The sequence below is a fragment of the Taurulus bubalis genome (genome assembly GCF_910589615.1).
Source record: "Taurulus bubalis genome assembly, chromosome: 1".
In the NCBI taxonomy this organism is placed as follows: domain Eukaryota; kingdom Metazoa; phylum Chordata; class Actinopteri; order Perciformes; family Cottidae; genus Taurulus; species Taurulus bubalis.
In genome coordinates this window covers 33852095-33870476 of record NC_136589.1, presented here as the reverse complement: position 1 = coordinate 33870476, position 18382 = coordinate 33852095, and the positions used below count along the sequence as shown (strand labels likewise).

Here is an 18382-nt window from a genome sequence, read left to right as displayed (position 1 = left end):
TTGAATAACCTGAGACGTCTTGTAGAATCAACGCAGCCAACACAACGATATATAAGAATACAATACAAACAGTATAGCCCACAACCCCGCATATAGGAGAAACTGCAAGTAGCACACACACACACACACACACACACACACACACACACGCACTATGTTGCTAGGCAACGCAGACAATGAGTTTGTTGCTGTAGGCTACTCACCTGTCTGAATGTCTATCTGCCAGTCTTGAGCACCTCTAAAGTCTGCTCCATGTTCGACTTCTCTGCTCATTGATTCTCAAAGCACAATATAACCAGTCCACCCTCAGCCTCTCTGTCCCAGTATAACCAATCCACTCGGCTTCTTTGTCCCAGTATAACCAGTCGACCCGGCCTCTCTGTCCCAGTATAACCAGTCCACTTGGCCTTTCTGTCCCAGTATAACCAGTACACTCGGCCTCTCTATCCCAGTATAACCAGTCCACTCGGCCTCTCTGTTCCAGTGAGCTGAATAAGGCTCTGCAGTCACAAACAACAGGTGAGCCTCACACACCTCACTGAAGGTATAATAGAAGTTACTTGGTGAACACAGAAGTCACCACTGTGAACGATTCACCATTAGCCATGGTAGCATTTTGCAAGATGCACCTGTGTGTGTGTGTGTGTGTGTGTTATTTTATCTTGCACACCCAGGGTGCATTAAACCAGTGATTACTTGAGGTGGAGGTATTATAAATATAATATTGGTAACCCATAATCACGAGCCCAGTTGCAACCGCACCCCCCTGTAAACATATACAACATGCATTTCTTCCAGAGTGTCACCTCTCTCTCTGGAGGTCTTTGATGAACACTGTGGCAATGGGGCGGGGTTTGCGCTCAGCTGCAGAGGGAATGGAACAAGGGGGTGGTTCAGGGAACAGGTGTGAGCATGAGGTGTAATTGGCCTCAGCTGGGGGCAATCTGTGTTTGTGTTTCTCCCCAATATAAACAGTAGTAGTGGCTGTGGAACGGGAGAGCTGGAAGAGGAGTGGACAGGGCCGAGACAGCAGCAGAAGCAGCCGGGACGAGAAGGCAGGTGCCCTCAGCGAGAGTGCACATAGAAATAAAGGACATTATTAATCAAGCCAAGCGTGTTGCCCTCTTTTTTACCTGGCCGAGACTCACGACAGTAACAGGGTCGTGTTACAAACACAAGCTGTAGAGCCCTTACAGTTTTGTTCCATGATGTAAAATATGTCAGTAAACACCCCTCTTGGTGGTTGCGAACAAGAAACTAAATTAGACAACAAAATGTCTCGTCAGCCTTTAAATATGTGTTTACTCGTGTGACCGTGGTGTATTTCTTTTATAGCCCAATGTTAGCTGCTTACTGCATTCACGCTTCAAAAGTCATAACAGTGGTGTTAATTTTGAAAATGATCTTGTTGAAAAGAAAATTGTAAATATCATATACTTATAGAACTAATCTTCTGCAATAATCCCCCCCAAAATATATTTTTTGTCAAGAGAACAAGCGTGATGCTAACCTCCGAGGGTTAGCCTACAAAACTACGTCATCCCTGCACCACTACAGTACCCTTCAATGTAAGACTTTGCAGCATTATCTTGGGATGAGTCAGTGGTACTTTTTGTGTTCCTCGTTTGCTTTTTGACGAAGTTCACTTCAAAGTCTCTTTTCTCTCTCTCTCTCTCTCTCTCTCTCTCTCTGCCTCGTCTCTCTAGTCCACACTTCTCTCTTTCCATGAACAGCTCACACTCCACCCCTCAGAACAAACACTCCCTTGTTACAACATTACCAAGTTCTCTTCTGGAAAAAACACATCACACTGAACCCAAGGTGCAGGTTTTAACGAAGTCACATGGGCAGACAAATGGGTATACACTGTACTGTATGCGGCTATACAGAGGACACACACGGAGATAAAGAAGAAGAGGCTCTATCTCTCTTCTCTGTTTATGCCGCCACTAAGCAAACAACTTGACTCACAGAGCAATGGCAGGAACCAATCTCCTTAAAGTAATTTGCAATCACTGTGGCTGAAAAGGCCTTTCGCTTCAATGAGCTTTTGTGAGACATTTCATTTCAAAGTTGAAATGAAATGCAATGCTAAAAATATTTGCTGCCAAATTTTCCACTGAGACCTCTCACACTCCCATTTCCTTGAGACGAGCAAACACTCAAAAGATGTTTTTTTCTTTCTTCACTTGGCCTTTGATGAAGAAACGGCGTTCTCGAATTAGTGCGGTGTTTGTTTGAATAGATCATATCGTAAAACTGTATCTTTTGTCAGTTTAAATGATGGAATGTGTTGCGAATATGACACATGTAAAGTGGTTCCTCTTCAGACAGCCAGTGAGCTGTTGCTGTCTGCAGATTATGAGATGCAGAATTGAGAAGCTGTTGGGAAACCAGACGGCAAACAGTCATTAGCCCCTGCAAGTACAGTTGCTCAATTCAGTGTGATGAAAGTGTTGCATTGTGGTGACACTGCAGTTGTAGACAGGGATCATCAGTGTGTCAGCACTCACGGAGCAGTTATTTTTTAAGGTGTCGTTCATGTGATTCATAACGTGAATTCAAACTGAGCAAACTCCTTGTGCTGATGAACACTTAAAAGTTGTTGACCTAATAAGCAAATTTTGTCAAATTAGTAATGCAATTTAGCTTTTTGAGGAGACTGAGCTGTTTGTCATTAAACTAAGAGCTACTAACAGCCTGCTGTAATAGTTGGACTATTCAAGTGATTGCCATTGCAATTTTTTCAACACTCATAGTTCCCAGGGAATGAATCCCAATGAATTTGACGATCCTGACTTTTCCTTTAGCACCACCAGGAGGTTGACTTTAAAAAAAAAAAGAAAAGTGAAACGTCACGACAACTATGGATGGATTACCATGAAATTTGGGACGGATTTCCCCCCACAATAATTTAAATAGTTCTGAGTATCCCTTATCTCTATATCTATTACTAGTATCAGGTCAAAATTGCAGCCTCATAGAGCTGCTGGCATATAGTCTGTAGACTATATGTCTTGTGTTATCTCAAGATTATGGTAATTTAGCAATACAGTTGTAGTTTAAATGTATTAACCCCCTCACATGGTAAACATTCAACTTTCACCTCTGCAAAAAGATTAGTTTCTTGCTTCATTATTTGTTCAACTGGTATCCCTTAAGCCTATAGAAAATGACAATACATCAATGTAACAAAACCTTTATTCATTTACTTATTGTGTGAATGTGTGGTACAAATATGAATGGGAAGCTACAATGTAACTCTGACAATACAATTAGTAAAACAATGATTCATATGCAGGTTTATAAATTGCTTCGTGACGGTCGTCATTTCTGACCTTGAAAATACTGATTGAGGATTGGCTGGAATAAAAAGTTATGGGCCATGAAGGTTTAAAAAGACATTTTAGCGAATGCTAAATTTATGTGGAGCACGGACTTTAGATAAATTCTGGCAGGTCAGCAGAAATGTTGATTGATGTACTCCATCCTTGTCTCATAAAACAACAGTTTGTAATAAATGTGTAAAAATTAAAAAATGTAATAATGTAATAAAGTCAAAGTCAAAGCAGTATTAATAACCTTTGTCAGCTTTCCAGATTGAAAACAAAGGTTTGTTCATTAAGACCCTGAGGATGGGGCAAACACACTTCATCCTTATTGACGTCTGATGTCGGGACATCACATTGATTGATATGCGCTGTCGGTATCTTATGAATGTAAAGCAGGAACAATATGGTCATTCAAGACAGCCATCCATTGTTATGCTCTGGCCCATCGTACACACACTAATGTGATGTGACAGTGTTTGCGGCAGCGGCAACTGAAAGTGACACAGCCAGCCAACGTCATAGTCAATAAACTCAGGGCAATAACTCGCTAATCGTTCACACATGACCTTTAAACAAAACACTTTTTTTTACATTTATGTTGTTGTGACAGTACTAGTATACACAAGAAAAGTTGCTACTCATATCCTTCATATGACAAAAAATAAACAAATAGAATACAAAAACCCAGGCTGCTGCCCTGGGGTTTGAAAAGAAAGACAAATTGGATTTCCGAATCCGAATTTAACTAAATCTATTGCTTCCTGATTTATAATGACGGTTACTACCAGAATCAGTGAAACAGAAGTTTTTAAGAATAACTATTGCATTATAACTGATAAGAATAAACTTGTTAATGTTCAACAACTCTATAAGGCATTTCTCTATTCGTCACTTTCCCACAACCACAAGGAGTTTCTGATTAATCTTATTGTTTGCAAACAGATAATAAGTTACTATTTCATATCGGCATTTCTCTGTGTACATATTGTCCAATAGTTGAGACACGTCTCACGTGAGTCATGTAGACCAGTCACATATGTACAGAAACACCCAGATCTTGCATGGTGGCAGGTTAATGGGACTGGTGATGACTGTTGTGGTTTCAGTGGGAGCTGCTTTATTATTTCATCTGGATGTTTGTGGTTGTGCTCTTCTCTCTGGCCATCAACGATCGCCTCTTCCTGCTAGACACGGCTCCCACAGGTCGGATCTTCATCTCGGTGAAGTCGAGGGACACCAGGTGGCCCTTCCATGGCTCCCAGTTCACTCCCTGACAGCAGCACAGCAGTTTGAGCGAGAAAGAGATCAAAGAGGGAAACGCAAAGTATGGTTAGAGGGTGATGTTGGAGTAATGCGTGGGACGGGTGAGAGGAAATGAGGGAGACAAGAAAGGGATGAGAGACAGAGTCACAGAAGAGGCAGGCGGCAGTGACAGACAGGCAAAATGACAAACACTAATAAACACCAGCCTCTGGCTTTATTTCATGTGTGTACAAACTTGTTTTGACTGTTATTGCATTTTGCCGACAAACATTGCGGGAGACATCTGCAGCGACAATATTATGGATGAAATCTTGACGAGAGCACAGAAATCCCCTGGCATTTTCTTCAGTATCAGACTCCTTTAGACATAATAACTGTTGTTGTTACCCTATCAGCCTGGCAAAAACACTTATGCTTTATAGCTGGTGTGAGAAATGTGTTTTCTTATCACTGCTGATGGATTGAGGCCATTTCTGCTCCATCTCGACAATCCCAAACAAAACAACTAAGAGTGTGTTGGGGCGGAGTTGTCTTTGATTGCTGACCAGGGAACAGCCTCCCGATCAGCACTCTTTTCTAAGGGGGGTCTTTTTGCAGCATGTTTTGAAAGAACTCTAAATAACAGGATGGTCAGTTGTTTCTGTTGTGCATCACTTATGCAGTCGAAAATCGAAACAGGAGAAGCAATTAGTTGTAAGTGGCAGTCGTCCAACTACTAACTGCATTTCCTTTCGCACGATGAAAAACAAAGAGAAGAAAAGTGCTAAAACTCCTCTTTAAAACCGCCACTGGCTGCTGAATTAATAAAGAACACTCAATTCAAATTTGATTTTCCACATTGCCATTTTGCGCTGAAGAATATAACAGTTTTGAGATCCACTCATTATTGTCGGACTAAAGTCCCCAATATAGCTTGACTTAATGAAGCAGATTCAAACTTTGCAAATTGGAGAATTAAATAATTCGCTGGCAGGGATGGAGTGAAGGCATGATGTCTGACAGTCTACAGCCTTATCTGTAGAAGTCAGTATAAGTACGGTCAGGGCCACTTTAAGTCCTGGAGTGTGTGTAGAGGCCCTTATTCATGAGTTATTAATACTACTTCAATAGGATGATTCCTGTTTAAATATGTGTTTTCATGTCCTTTGAGCTGTGACTGTGTGTCTTGTTATAATTCTGGATGCTGAATCTCCCCGTCTGCACAACAAATTTACTCTTGGTTATGAATACAGAAACCTTGACCTTTGCCCTTGATGTTAAACCACCAAGACCTTTAATGTTCAGAGTATTATGATGTAACTCACTTGTACTTAATTGTGTGCATGTTGATACAAATACCTGTGAGTACTGAGTGAACCACTCTATTTGCTATCCCTTTGTGTGTTTTTACCTTTTTGTTCTTTTTAATACTCTTTCTAAACCCACATTGGAAGATCCACGACAATATGACAGGATAGCACTCGATGACCATTATGCATGACACAATGCCGCTCGGAATCACTCTCACTCACCAAACTGTGCCTGTTGTCTCCCCACTTTCCATTGATGTTGGCAAGATGACAGTTTTTGTACCACCAGGCGCCACGGTGGACCAGGGCACAGTTACCCAGTGCGATGTCATTATCATTGTCAACAGTAGTCCAGGGCCGGCCTTGGTGGTAGGTCATAGCATCACCTGGGATCATCAACAATAATTAGCAATAATTATCAGTAGACTTTTAAATGTTAGAAACTCTACAGAACAGGCTGTGAAAAGACATCGTATGAAAAGCCAAACATAGAGAGATACAGTGTATGCTGCTTCAGAACACTGTGTAATGTTTAGACCTAACGTCCCACTTGCTGCGTGTCTGTATCTTTCTGTCTTCAAAGCAGGGGCGGTTTTGGGCACGACCACATAAAAAAAAAATATCATCACTGTGTGGGGAGTTGGCAAGTTGGCGCCCCCTGCAGCTGCAGGCGACCCTGCTTGCTAAGAAGGTGCCGTCCACATATCGTGTGTGAGGGGAGGGGAAGGAGAGGGGGCGCATTTTCGCGGACCGGTCTTCACGGTGTGGGCAAAAAATATGACGCAAAAAAAAAAGACGTAATAAATATGACGTAATACGACCGGCATAAAGACAATTATAAAGTGCATAAAGATACACCATTACGCTGCAATAGTGGAGCCCTGAGCTTGTTTCTCTGCTACGAGTAGGTCCCATCTCGGGGTGACGGGAGAAAAAGACCGAGCCCCTACGTCTGTTGTTTATGTCCAGTCTACTGACTCTACTCCGTAACTTAAACCTTTATGTGCACTCTGTCACTTCATTAAAACCCGCTTCACAAAGACAGGATGTTGAAATGGAGGCAGGGTTTCAGAGCTTTTTTTAGCAATCTCAGTGTACTCTGCCTTGATTTTAATCCAGAAAAGTTTCACTTTTGGGGTAACGTATCACGTTATCACGTTTGAGGCTACGCACAGACGGATGTATCCGGTCTTTTTTCAAAATAAAACATTTTTCCGCCTTTTTTTTAATACTTTTATATAAATACTTTCTCTGCGGCCCGGTACCAAGGGACCCACGGACCGGTACCGGGCCGCGGTCCAGGGGTTGGGGACCGCTGCTCTAATGCAATTAGTGGGCTTAAGTCAGTAGATTTCATATGATGACATTATTGATGATTTTACATCAAGGTAGGCCAGAAAGGTTACGTTTTAGTTTTAGTTTTGGTTTTGGTTTTCTGTTCTTAGTGCAATAGTGTAATAATTAGATTTTCTGTTTTTACATGTGTGTTTATTTATTCTCTATTGTATTTGTATATTATTCTTAATATGTTATATTATTGCATCTCTGCTCTTGTTCATTTTTTTCTATATCTGATTGTATATATATTTGGCACTTTTATGCAGAATTGCGTGCATTGATTCTCTTAAGTGTGCTATTCAAATATTCTATTGAAGGATTTGTGCAATTGAGAAATGTAAGTTTAAAAGTTTATAATAAAAAATAGGGAGGGGGGGGTGCTCGGAGGGGGTCTCGCCTGGGGCGTAATTACATGTAGAACTGCCACTGCTTCAAAGCCTACTGAAAACCCTGCCTTTCTATTGCCTTTAAAACTCCAGCCCATAACTGACTGGATACACGTTTCTCAAACAAATACTCCACCTACTGTTGGTGTGTATTGGCTTCCTCAGAACCCCACACACTGGGTGGAGTGGCTACTGCTTGAAACCCCTGTATTCCCACTGGTCTGACTCATTGCCATCTTTGCCCTCTCTTCTTCTCTATAACTCTTTCTATTTGAGTGAAGTGTCCGAGAGTATGTATGTTTGTAGAGCATGCTGTCTAGTGTATTGCTGGTAATTGCAAAAAAGAAAAGATTCCAGGAGCAAAAGACTCACCTGCTGTTCCACTGTATTTGCCAATCGTGATTTTGAATTTCTGCTTGACCGGTGCGATCTTAAAGTTGTCGTACACAGCATAGGCTCTCTCAGCACCCAGGCCCAGGTCAAACCTCAACTCATACTGAGTAGGAGTGTTGGTGAGCTCATATATCTTATCCATACCTGAGGGCACAGCCAGACATAGAATGTGAAAGCAAGAAGAAATAGTCCATTACTGTTCATATCCGCATGTTTCGATGTCCGCAGGGAATCGGTGCTCACCAATCCAGAACTCCTCTGTCATGTTGCCAAACCCTGCTATGTACTGTCTCCAGCGCTTCATAAAGTCCAGTTTGCCAGAGGTACGTCGTTGGAGCACCTGAAAGCAGCGAGCACAGGATGTTCACCGACAGCTGTTACACAAATGTTTCAAACTATCTGCTTTGGGAAGTGGTTTCACTACCAAAATTCCAGTAGCAACAATTGTCAACTTACATCATCCACCGGATACTCTAGCTATTTGGGTGAGTATTTCCATAAAGTTAGGGGACTCAGATTAAAAAAAGAATAGTCAAAATCGAAGCATCAGAGTCCAGATATCGTGACTTTTAGCCCTTAGCTCTAAAATCCTGGTTCTACATTACCCATAAGGCATTTGCATTATGGGTAACACAGCATGTGGGAATCATCAGGATAATTCTTTAGAGCCAAAGTAGACATACAACTTTTTCCAGAGGCTGTGTGAGTCGGTGGAAGGCTCCTTAATATTTGGTGACATACATTCTGCCCACATAATAAAATGTACTCTAAATACATTTATAATACAAAAATAAACAATACAGTTTCATCAATGATTCATACCAGCCAGCCGCCTCCATCAGTCTCCATGTCACAGTAAGCCTCAATTGGTTTGGAGCGGTTGTTGTTAATATATACGGTGTAGACTCCACTCTTCTTATTTCCATTCTTCATGATCTGAATGCAGTCCATGGGGAAGGGGTACAGGAGGCCAACTAGGGAAGAGGTGTGATTGCATTATTAATGTTTATGTAATACTCATGATGGGATGTTACAGCGCAGAATAAAATGTCACACAAACTGACATGAATCCGAGCAAACATAATCAGACACAGAAGACAGCAGTGACTCAGTAGACAGCAGTGCACAGACCTGTTCTGAAGATGGTCTCCACCACCTTGCTCCTCTTGTTTCCCCTGTAGGCAGTGATGGTGACGATGTATCTCTTCCCTGTCTCCAAACTGGACACAGCAAAACGGCTCTGGCGGGCATCAAGCTGCTTTTCAACCGTCTGGACAAAAAACAACAATAATTGCAGTTAACCTTACTGAACCCCGTGATGACATGGTCCTGAGCTTCAGTTGGAGACAGGCTCCTGTGTCCAGTGGGCTCCTAAATCGTCCTATACAATCTAAAGAGTGTCAAGTAAAAGATCAATCGCCTCATCCATAAACTCAAAAGTAGATTCATTTTATGTTTGACCACAAGGGGTCAGCATTTAACAGAGCTTCAGTTGAACATATATATTTGATGTTGCCTCAGCCTATAAGTAGTGAACAAACCTCCAAATGGTATTTGTATGCTTGAAGAGACAAAGACAGGACTTAAAGGAGGAGTTAAATATTCCCATTTGGCCACAGGATACTCCAAGGAACTGCAGCTCTGTTTTTACCCAATGCAGAATAAAAATGTAAAAGATGATAAAAAGGCTTTTATCATCCTCCTACACAGTCAAATTCAGTTTTCCATTATGAGGGTGCATTCTTTGTAATTAAATATAACAGGTATATAACAAAATGTACTCTAACAAAGAATCTGTACCTACAAAAGGTCTAATACCTTAGTTGTCGCACAGTGTGGAATTTATCTTTCTGTGGTTAGAAAATATGGCAAAGTATACCTGCATGTTGCTATCCTCATCTCTGTAGGTGAGAATGTAACCCTCAATGTCAGCAAGAGGAGGAACCCAGGTCAACAAAGCAGACTCCAGAGTCACATCTGTCGCCTTCAGCTCCTTCGGGGCATCAATGTCTGTGAATTGGAGTGCAAATCAGAATGGATTACAGTACATGAACATGGAGTATACTGTCTATTCATGAATACATCTTTACAACTCTGATCTGGATTTGGTAAGCAGAGGATGTTTAATGCTGTTTACTTGAGTTTCTTCCATAAAACTGGAGAAAATAATAAAAGTTTCATGAAAAGAGTCTTAAATTAAACATTTTTATAAATCATAATTTCACTCAAAAATGTAATTGGTGCTTCAAAAAATACAATTGTTTCTCACCCTCAAAAAATGCATTTCCTAAAACAGACTGAAAATAAAGTGCAGTATTATGGATTCAAATATTATCCCCTTTCTCTACCTCAATGACAAGTGCAACATGAATGTATAGAGCTGGAGCTTTTCAGCCTCTCTCCACCTGAAGCTCAACACCAGAGATAACTACCAGCCACCTGCAAAGTTACAATTTGCCTGTGCAGATTATCTGGCGGTTATTCCTCTGTCTCGCTTTGGAGGTTTGACCTGAAACACAAGCTGAAATAATTTGTCTGACACAAAGATGCCTGCTGTAACCGTGGGAGCTTTAACCTCCCACGGCTCAAGAAATCAGAGGAAGCGCATGCCACCATGACTTACAAAATTCGCGCACGCTATCTAATATTTATTCAAGTCAAGACTCATACTTTCAGTCCTCTTCTAGTATAAAAAAGCCTTCTGTTTTTATGCAGGATTAAATCAATTCTCATTTTTACAAACACTGAAAAATAATATAGGCTCTTTTTTTGGTAATTAAATTGTAGTGGGAGAAAATCGTGTGAACAGTCACAAATTTTCTAGTGTCAACAGTGGAAACAATAACGCTGAAAAAGTCTGTGAAACATACTGGTGTCGATTTGAGACCGTTTAACGGACATATTAATGGTGCTTGTTACTAGGTCCAATAAAATCCCAAATGTAATAACACATGCTTTTATGTGTCCCAGATGATACTGTCTGACACAATGGCTTCCCTGAACCCAGCACCACGTTGGTCGGTACTTACTGACAGTTTCTAATGAGTTACGACGAGACAAGTTTATAATCCAAAACTGCCATTTGCTGCCTAATTGAAAAAGATTCAGCTTTCACTTAGAGCTCCCAGGTGATTTTACAGATCATCTGGCTCACACAAAGATACCCCTGTTGTAACCCATTCGCCAGGTGCTGTCGCTGCTATTTATACCCCACACTAAGTTACCAGACACAGGCATGGACCTGGCCTGTGGGATGCATTTCCTGCCAGGGCAGGAGTTTTGGTGCTCCCTGGTAGTTTGGATAAAACTAATTTTGACCTTCTAATAATTGTACAGTCAAATCAGAAGTCATAGGGATTAAGAATTGCTGGATTGCTGTTTTGTGTGCACATTAATCAAACATTCATCATTATAAAATAAGTAACACAATAATTTTCAAGTTCACTTGGTTTGCAGGTGTCTACAACATTTGGTAGATTATTATAGCTTAAATTACTGTTTTTGAGATATCAGCAGTTTTGGAGCTTCCATTAAAAGGCACAAGTTACTGCACGTTTTTCGAAACAGGTGTCTCACACATGATGCAAGCACCACAGGTAGCTCCCTGTACCGACGATACAACCCAGATGTATTCGCTGACCTCTGATACTTGATCCTGGACTCCTGTGAATACTAGTGTATTCAGTATTGTCACATCAAACAACATTAAAGAAGTGAAATGCACTCACAAATGCAGAAATCTACTGACCAATTCAATGCTGTTTTTTAGGCATTAAGTAAAACCATGTGATTTCTTATCAACTGAATAGGGACGAAATCTCAGTAGTTCTTGTCCTCTTCATCTAAAAGGCTACAACGTTCCCTCACCTTTACAGTACTTCTGTTACTGCTTCTGTAGTAACTAATGTTCCCCCAAACTAGGACCACATCTAGCAGATCCTCACTGACAGGAAATTCTTACCTGCATTCTCAGACTTATTTTTAACAGTAAAAGAGCAATGAACTCTTTGTTTATACAAAGAAACATGTCATTTGTTTTCTGAGACAGCTTTGTGCCACGCTTATGGGCTCTGTACAGCCTGGTAAGACAGATATTTAAAACAATCCAGAATCAAATGAATGAATAGAATGTTTGACTATTTTGTAATTTCACTTCACTAAATATAAGATTAAGGCTTCCCTTAATTGAAGAAAACTACCATTGGTAAATGTCTCCATATGCAGTTTTTCTGTGTGTATCAATATCTTTGAAAACAGAAATCAAGACTGCCAGAATTGTCCAAAAAAAGAGACCTCTTTTAAAGATGTTAAAGGGTGAATTGCCATTTCAAGAGAGGAGAGCTTTATCATAACTATGAGAAAATCCTGCCTATTTGTAGTGTATTAACCTGTCTCAGCATTTGTTGAGATCTTCCTGCTGGCTTTGCTTCCCTTGGTGGCCCAGATGTAGACAGTGTAGAGGACACCAGGCCTCAGGCCAGTCAGCTTGTAAGAGGAGCTGTCAGACCCGACTGGGATTTCCCCACTAGAGCCCTCAGAGGGGCTGTAGGTTAAGATGTAGCCATCAATTTCTGCCTGGACTGGATCCCATGACACGCTGAAGCTGGACTCTGTTTCATCTCGGGCTAAGAGGTTAGCAGGAGCATCCAGTTCTAGAGGAAGATGTTAGTTGAGCAGGTTATTAAACTACAAGACAACATGTAGTGTTTCATTTCTCAACCAAAGGCGAACAAAAAAAAAAGAGCATGATCTGATGCTAAATCTAATCATATCTATCCGACCTTTCCCTGGTGGAGGGAGCCTGGTGCACCTGCAGCTTGCAGTGAGGGAAACAAAGATTGGTCAGAATATCTGGCCTTCTGGGTTGAGTGCTGGTGAAGAGACAGCTCAGCTAAAGGGTCGATCTTCAATCCATTCTTCATCTGTGGTCACAGGCGTTAGGTAGCACAGCACATGCAACTGAAAGGATCATATTGTTGGATAAAAGAGGAGGAGATGAGGTTCCTAAGCATGTTGGCTGACCTCAGTCTGAATGACAGCATGGATAGTCTCTACCAGAGTAGCAGATAGAGGTGTTTTGGTCACTTGGAAAGCATGGCCCTGAGTGCCTTCTTATGCTCAATGCATGAGGGCCTGAGGGGAGACTGCAGGGTAGTTGCAGGACATGCTCGAGGGATTACACCTCTGAGTTGGAGTAAGTTATTGGAGAAAATGGATGTCTGGGCTGCTTTGCTCGCTGTGAACCGCATACAAAGTTGGCAAGCGGATGAATGAAGTGATGGATTGGAAAACTTCTTTTTACTAATAAGCTGATTAGTCTAACATGTGAGAAACATTTTTCCTTTTGATGTTTACAAGAGACTTGTCCAAATAACTGTAGAAGGCATCATGTATTCAACTTAAACATGGCTACACAAAAGAATATGAGGTGAGTTTTTCAAATGAGGAATGGCTTAAATTTGTCAGTTTAACAGAAAATGGTCGAGACCTGTCTGAGCTTGTGTTGAGATTGTCTTGCTAGCTTTGTTTCCTTTAATGGCCCAGATGTAGACAGTGTAGAAGGCCCCAGGCCTCAAACTAGTCAGCATGTAAGAGGTGCTGTCAGGCCCCACTGGGATTTCCCCACTAGCACCATCAGAGGAGTTGTAGTTTAGGATGTAGCCATCTAGTTCAGCCTGGGCTGGATCCCATGACACGCTGAAGCTGGACTCTGTTTCATCTTGGGCTGAGAGGTTAGCAGGAGCATCCAGTTCTGGAAGATGTTAGTAGAGGATATTAATACACTACTGATGCAAACTACAGACGACAGACCAGTGCATCAACTCATCCCGAGACCTGGTCTCATGACAAACTGAAGCATGACGATGTTTCACCTTTGAAAGAGCTTTGAGAAAAATATAAACATTTTAAATGTATTTTTCATCAAGCATTTAACCCAACATTTTGCCATGAGCTGGTCAGATAGTTAAGGCTTTGTATTTGAACAGAAAGTGTTAGATTTGAGACCTGTCTCAGCTTGTGTTGAGCTCTTCCTGCTGGCTTTGCTCCCCTTGATGGCCCAAATGTAGACAGTGTAGAGGACACCAGGCCTCAGGCCAGTCGGCATGTATGAAGTACTGTCAGACCCAACTAGGATTTCCTCACTTGAGCCCTCAGAAGAGCTGTAGGCTAGGACGTAGCCATCGATTTCTGCCTGGGTGTGATCCCAGGACACCCTGAAGCTGGAATCTGTTTCATCTCGTGCCAAGACGTTAGTAGGAGCGTCCAGCTCTGTGTGGGGAGTTATGGTTAGTATAGACTACTTAAGTACATCACTACACCCAGTGCAAACATAACAACAAAAACAAATCAGTATAATGTGGTTCCCTCTTACACATAATCTTCAGTCTCTGTGTAAGAGGGTTGAAACGTCAAACTTGGATCAATGTGTTTAGGTCCTTTCATTAAAACTGGTTTCTTTTTTTTATCAAGAAGAAAATTAAAATTGAAATAAATAACCAAAGAATTCCATGACAATTTTTCTCTTGAGGTTTTGAATCCAAGTTTGACGTCATATCACTTTATGTAAGCATGAGTGATGTTAATTAAACAACATGCAAACTACTGTAGCAAACAAAAGATGGTGATAGAACATTGTTGCACTTAAGAGAAATCTGAACCCATGATGTTGTGTGATACAATGTCACTTCTTTCGCTTCCAGACAAACTCATATTGTGTCTTTGCTGCTCAATATCACTCTGATTGTTTGTATTCTCCAAAAAGTGGAAATGAAATGCCCACTTAAACACTGAAGATGAAAACGTTCAACATAAAACGTAAAAAGCAAATTATTTCACACATCTGTCCCTCATCATTACATAATAATGATAATATGAATTGCTCTTTCCCATTGTGCTTATGTTATAGTTAATTGAGATCACAAATGCTCAGATCACTAGCTATCCTGCTGGTTGATGTATGAGTGGGGTTATTGGAGCTAACATGTTTGCTAAAAGGTTTTGCCTTCGAAAGCAATTTGGACCAATGCCAGTTGGTACTCAAAAGCTTTCTTCTTCTTCAGCTTTTTTCTTCAGAGACAAAAAGGCAAGCAGACAGCAACAGCTGCTAACCTTCACAACAGCAAAGATGAAGAGACAGGAGAACACAGGAGAACCAAAATGTCTGGCTTTGGTAAGAAGCTAAATTGGCTCCTCTCAAACTTCTTTAAGACATTCAGCCCCAGGCTAAGCTAAACTCCCATTAAATAAGGTGTCCAGCATAATTAGGTCAAATAGAGAGTTTCTGTCTTGGCACATAGAAAAAGAGGGGTTTGTGTGATAAGTGTAAAATGTTTTCTCTGATGCTTGTACAAAAGGGCTATTTGACTTTAAAGTGTCTTATACAAAGGAGATTAATAAAAAGAGGAACTTAAAATATCCTTCTCTCTGCTCACATGCTGGAAAGAATAAAAGAAATGAAACACGCTGGCTGGGAAAGCTGAGATATCGGAGACTCCCAGGTCAAAGTTGTTCCGATATTGATACCAGTATCAGAAATGCCTCCAATACAGGCAAAAATGCTGGATCCGGTATCGACGAGTCGGCGGGTCCAATCATTCAATATCACATGATCATATAACTCATCAGCTCATTTATGCTACAGAACAACAACACCAACATGTGTCACTCGCTATGCAATCTCTACAACGATCTATTCAATATTAAAGTCTATATTACATAGATATATGCATAGAATTCCTGTTTTTGATCAGATTTTTTGCTGCATTCAAATAATGTACACTTGAACTTGTTATATTTAATTAATAATTTAATGAATTTATATGCATTTATTTGCTACATTTTGTTTTACAAAGTTAAGAAAGCAATGTTTAAGTTAAGCCTGATGGTTGGAAGAAATGGTATCTGAACATCTTGAGTATATAAATTTATGTTCAAATAAAAGTGTATATCTTGTATGTCTAACCTTTGTTAGTCTTCTTTGTTTCCTTTATCAAACACCAGACCCTTTAAACTTAAAGGGTCATTTTTGAAGTTCTTTTATTGTGGACCAAATTCATCGATCACTCCTGTAATGAACAAAGTGTACCTGTTTCAGCTACTGTTGAACTCTTCCTGCTGACTTTGCTGCCCTTGAAGGTCCAGATGTATACAGTGTGGAGAACGCCAGGCTTCAAGCCAACCAGCCTGTACGAGGTGCTGTCACGTCCTACGGGGATCTCGGTGCTGGAGCCTTCAGCAGAGGTGTAGCTCAACATGTAGCCATCTATTTCTGCCTGGGCAAGATCCCATGAAACTGTTGCGGTGTCCTCTGTTACTTCAGTGGTGATTAGGTTGGTAGGAGCATCGATGTCTGATAAGAAGGAATAAGAGACAAGCTGACAAATAAAAAATAAGGGTACAGAAAACAGAAACCAAGAGACATCTCCCTGAAATATGGAACACACTGTATATCGTTTGAATATTGATGTAAGATGTTTCACTCAAACCCCCCATAACAAAACAAAAAGCCCTCCAATGTAAGAACAAGACATAGACAACATTATGGTAAAGGTTTAGTGAGACATATGCGTGAAAACGACTTGGTGAGGTTGGAAAGATCCAGGGTTGGGTTAAAGAAGTACTTATTTAACATTAGGGTTAAAATGATTACTTAGTCAAGGAAAGCGGACCTTAATCCTCATGGTTACAATAATGAGTATGTGTAAAAGGCTCGAGGACGATCGTGATTATGCTCTAACGAAAACAAAACAATATTAACTGTCATTTGGAAATTGGAGATGAACAGTTGAAGTCTGACGTTTTGTTGACCCATCCATCCTCCCTCTGCGGCTCTACAACAACATCACTTGAATTTGTCTTTTTCTCCTCTCATAACTACTACGGCGACTAGAAGGCTACAGCTCCTAGAGGGCTTTGTCACCTGAACACATATTGTTGTTTGATGATCAGACCGATGCCTGTTGTTCTCCTTGGGATAAACGTCTCAGCAAAACCTTAATGTGTTTTTACTTAAATCGCATGGGGTGGGATGAGCATAGTAGGACAATAGTTAATTACAGTATGGGTAGAGTGAGTCTGAGTTTGAACTCTCACTTACAAAACATCTTTGAATTGGTGTGTTTGGAAGAAGCAGGTGAGGTCAGTAAAAACTAGAACAGTAAGCAGTAGTCTGCAGCAGCATTTGTCAAGGAGCTACAATAGAGCAATGTCGCTGTTGCTTGTCTTTTTTTAATCGGCTGTCAGAGAGTGTATGCGGCAAGCTTGTTATCCATATTTGCATGCTCACCCGATGATTATAAATGAACAAAAGCCTCAAAGGAAGAGCTCTGTGAAGCACTTCAAAAGCGACATCACAAGCACACAACCCGACCGATGGTCATCACTGAGCTCCACAGGATGAGCTGCAGTGGGACGAGGACACCGCAGAGGAGCAGAACACAGAGCCTCTGTTTGTAAAGGCAATGGGCTTGAAGAGTCACAGGAAGACGCAGGCGGAGCAGTTGGCGGTGCATGTGTGTGAAAGGGTGTTAGTTTCTGTCGAGGGAATCTCGATGAAAGCAAAGAGAAGGAGGGAGACAGAAAATAAAAAGAGTCACAGAGGCATCGTAAGAGAGACAGAGGAAGTGGAGGAAAATGTAAAAGCAATCATCATTTAGGGTTATTCCTCTGTGGCAGCGGCTCAGTGGAGGTCAGTCTTGTGTCAGAGCGCAGTCTGCATCATGAAAACTGATTGATGATTCATCTAGGAGAAGAAAGGAGCCCCGCTTTGTCTTTCTCCTCTTCTCTCGTTGTCACTTTTCTGTCCTTGTGGCTGCACTGCTTGACAGTCTGTCATGAGCTAAACCACAGAAGGAATTTATTACAGCTCAATTTTAATAGGGTTGAGTGTTTCCTCCAAGGTCTAAAAATGAGAGGTCAACAAGTAGTCTAAGTACACTAAGTGAGCGCTACTAAGGGAGCCCCGAAAGCATCGATCACTACACATACTCAAAGACACAGCATATCCATCTAAATGTCAATTTCTTTAAATACTACAGTAAAGACTATGAAGTGACTGACAAGCTGTTCACACAGACTGTGTACTTTTATTATAACTAATAATTTCACTGTTTCACACCAGGACTGTGCGAGTATGACTTGACACGCAAACAGATAGCCTGGGCCACCATAGGGTTACTGTCCATCAGTTGCAATATCTAGTTTCTGTTGTCGAAAAAAGAAGTCGATGATTGGAAGTTGTGAATCAGACGAGTCAGAAGAATCTGGATTCTCACATGAACCACCCCTACTATTCACTATAACACTGGACTGAAACAGGCGTGAAAACAGAAGGCCATTTTAATAGCCATTGATAAAGCTGAACAATTTACGGCAAACATTC

The 18382-nt window shown here is 41.1% G+C and overlaps 1 protein-coding gene across 1 annotated transcript in view; it reads right to left on the bottom strand.

The window, feature by feature from the left end:
* Positions 1-4452: 4452 nt before the first annotated feature.
* The window catches only part of tnn (tenascin N), a gene marked incomplete at its 3' end in the record, with an annotated part of 34181 nt that continues 20251 nt past the window's right edge, over positions 4453-18382 (bottom strand). Inside the window, exons 9-18 of the mRNA XM_079216760.1 lie at positions 16088-16351; positions 14008-14271; positions 13490-13753; positions 9881-10011; positions 9133-9271; positions 8824-8975; positions 8245-8341; positions 7981-8145; positions 6107-6270; positions 4453-4602 (exon numbers count right to left, since the gene is read on the bottom strand). Of these exons, the coding sequence (XP_079072886.1) occupies positions 4453-4602; positions 6107-6270; positions 7981-8145; positions 8245-8341; positions 8824-8975; positions 9133-9271; positions 9881-10011; positions 13490-13753; positions 14008-14271; positions 16088-16351 (1790 nt within the window). The remainder of the gene's footprint in view (positions 4603-6106; positions 6271-7980; positions 8146-8244; positions 8342-8823; positions 8976-9132; positions 9272-9880; positions 10012-13489; positions 13754-14007; positions 14272-16087; positions 16352-18382) is intronic.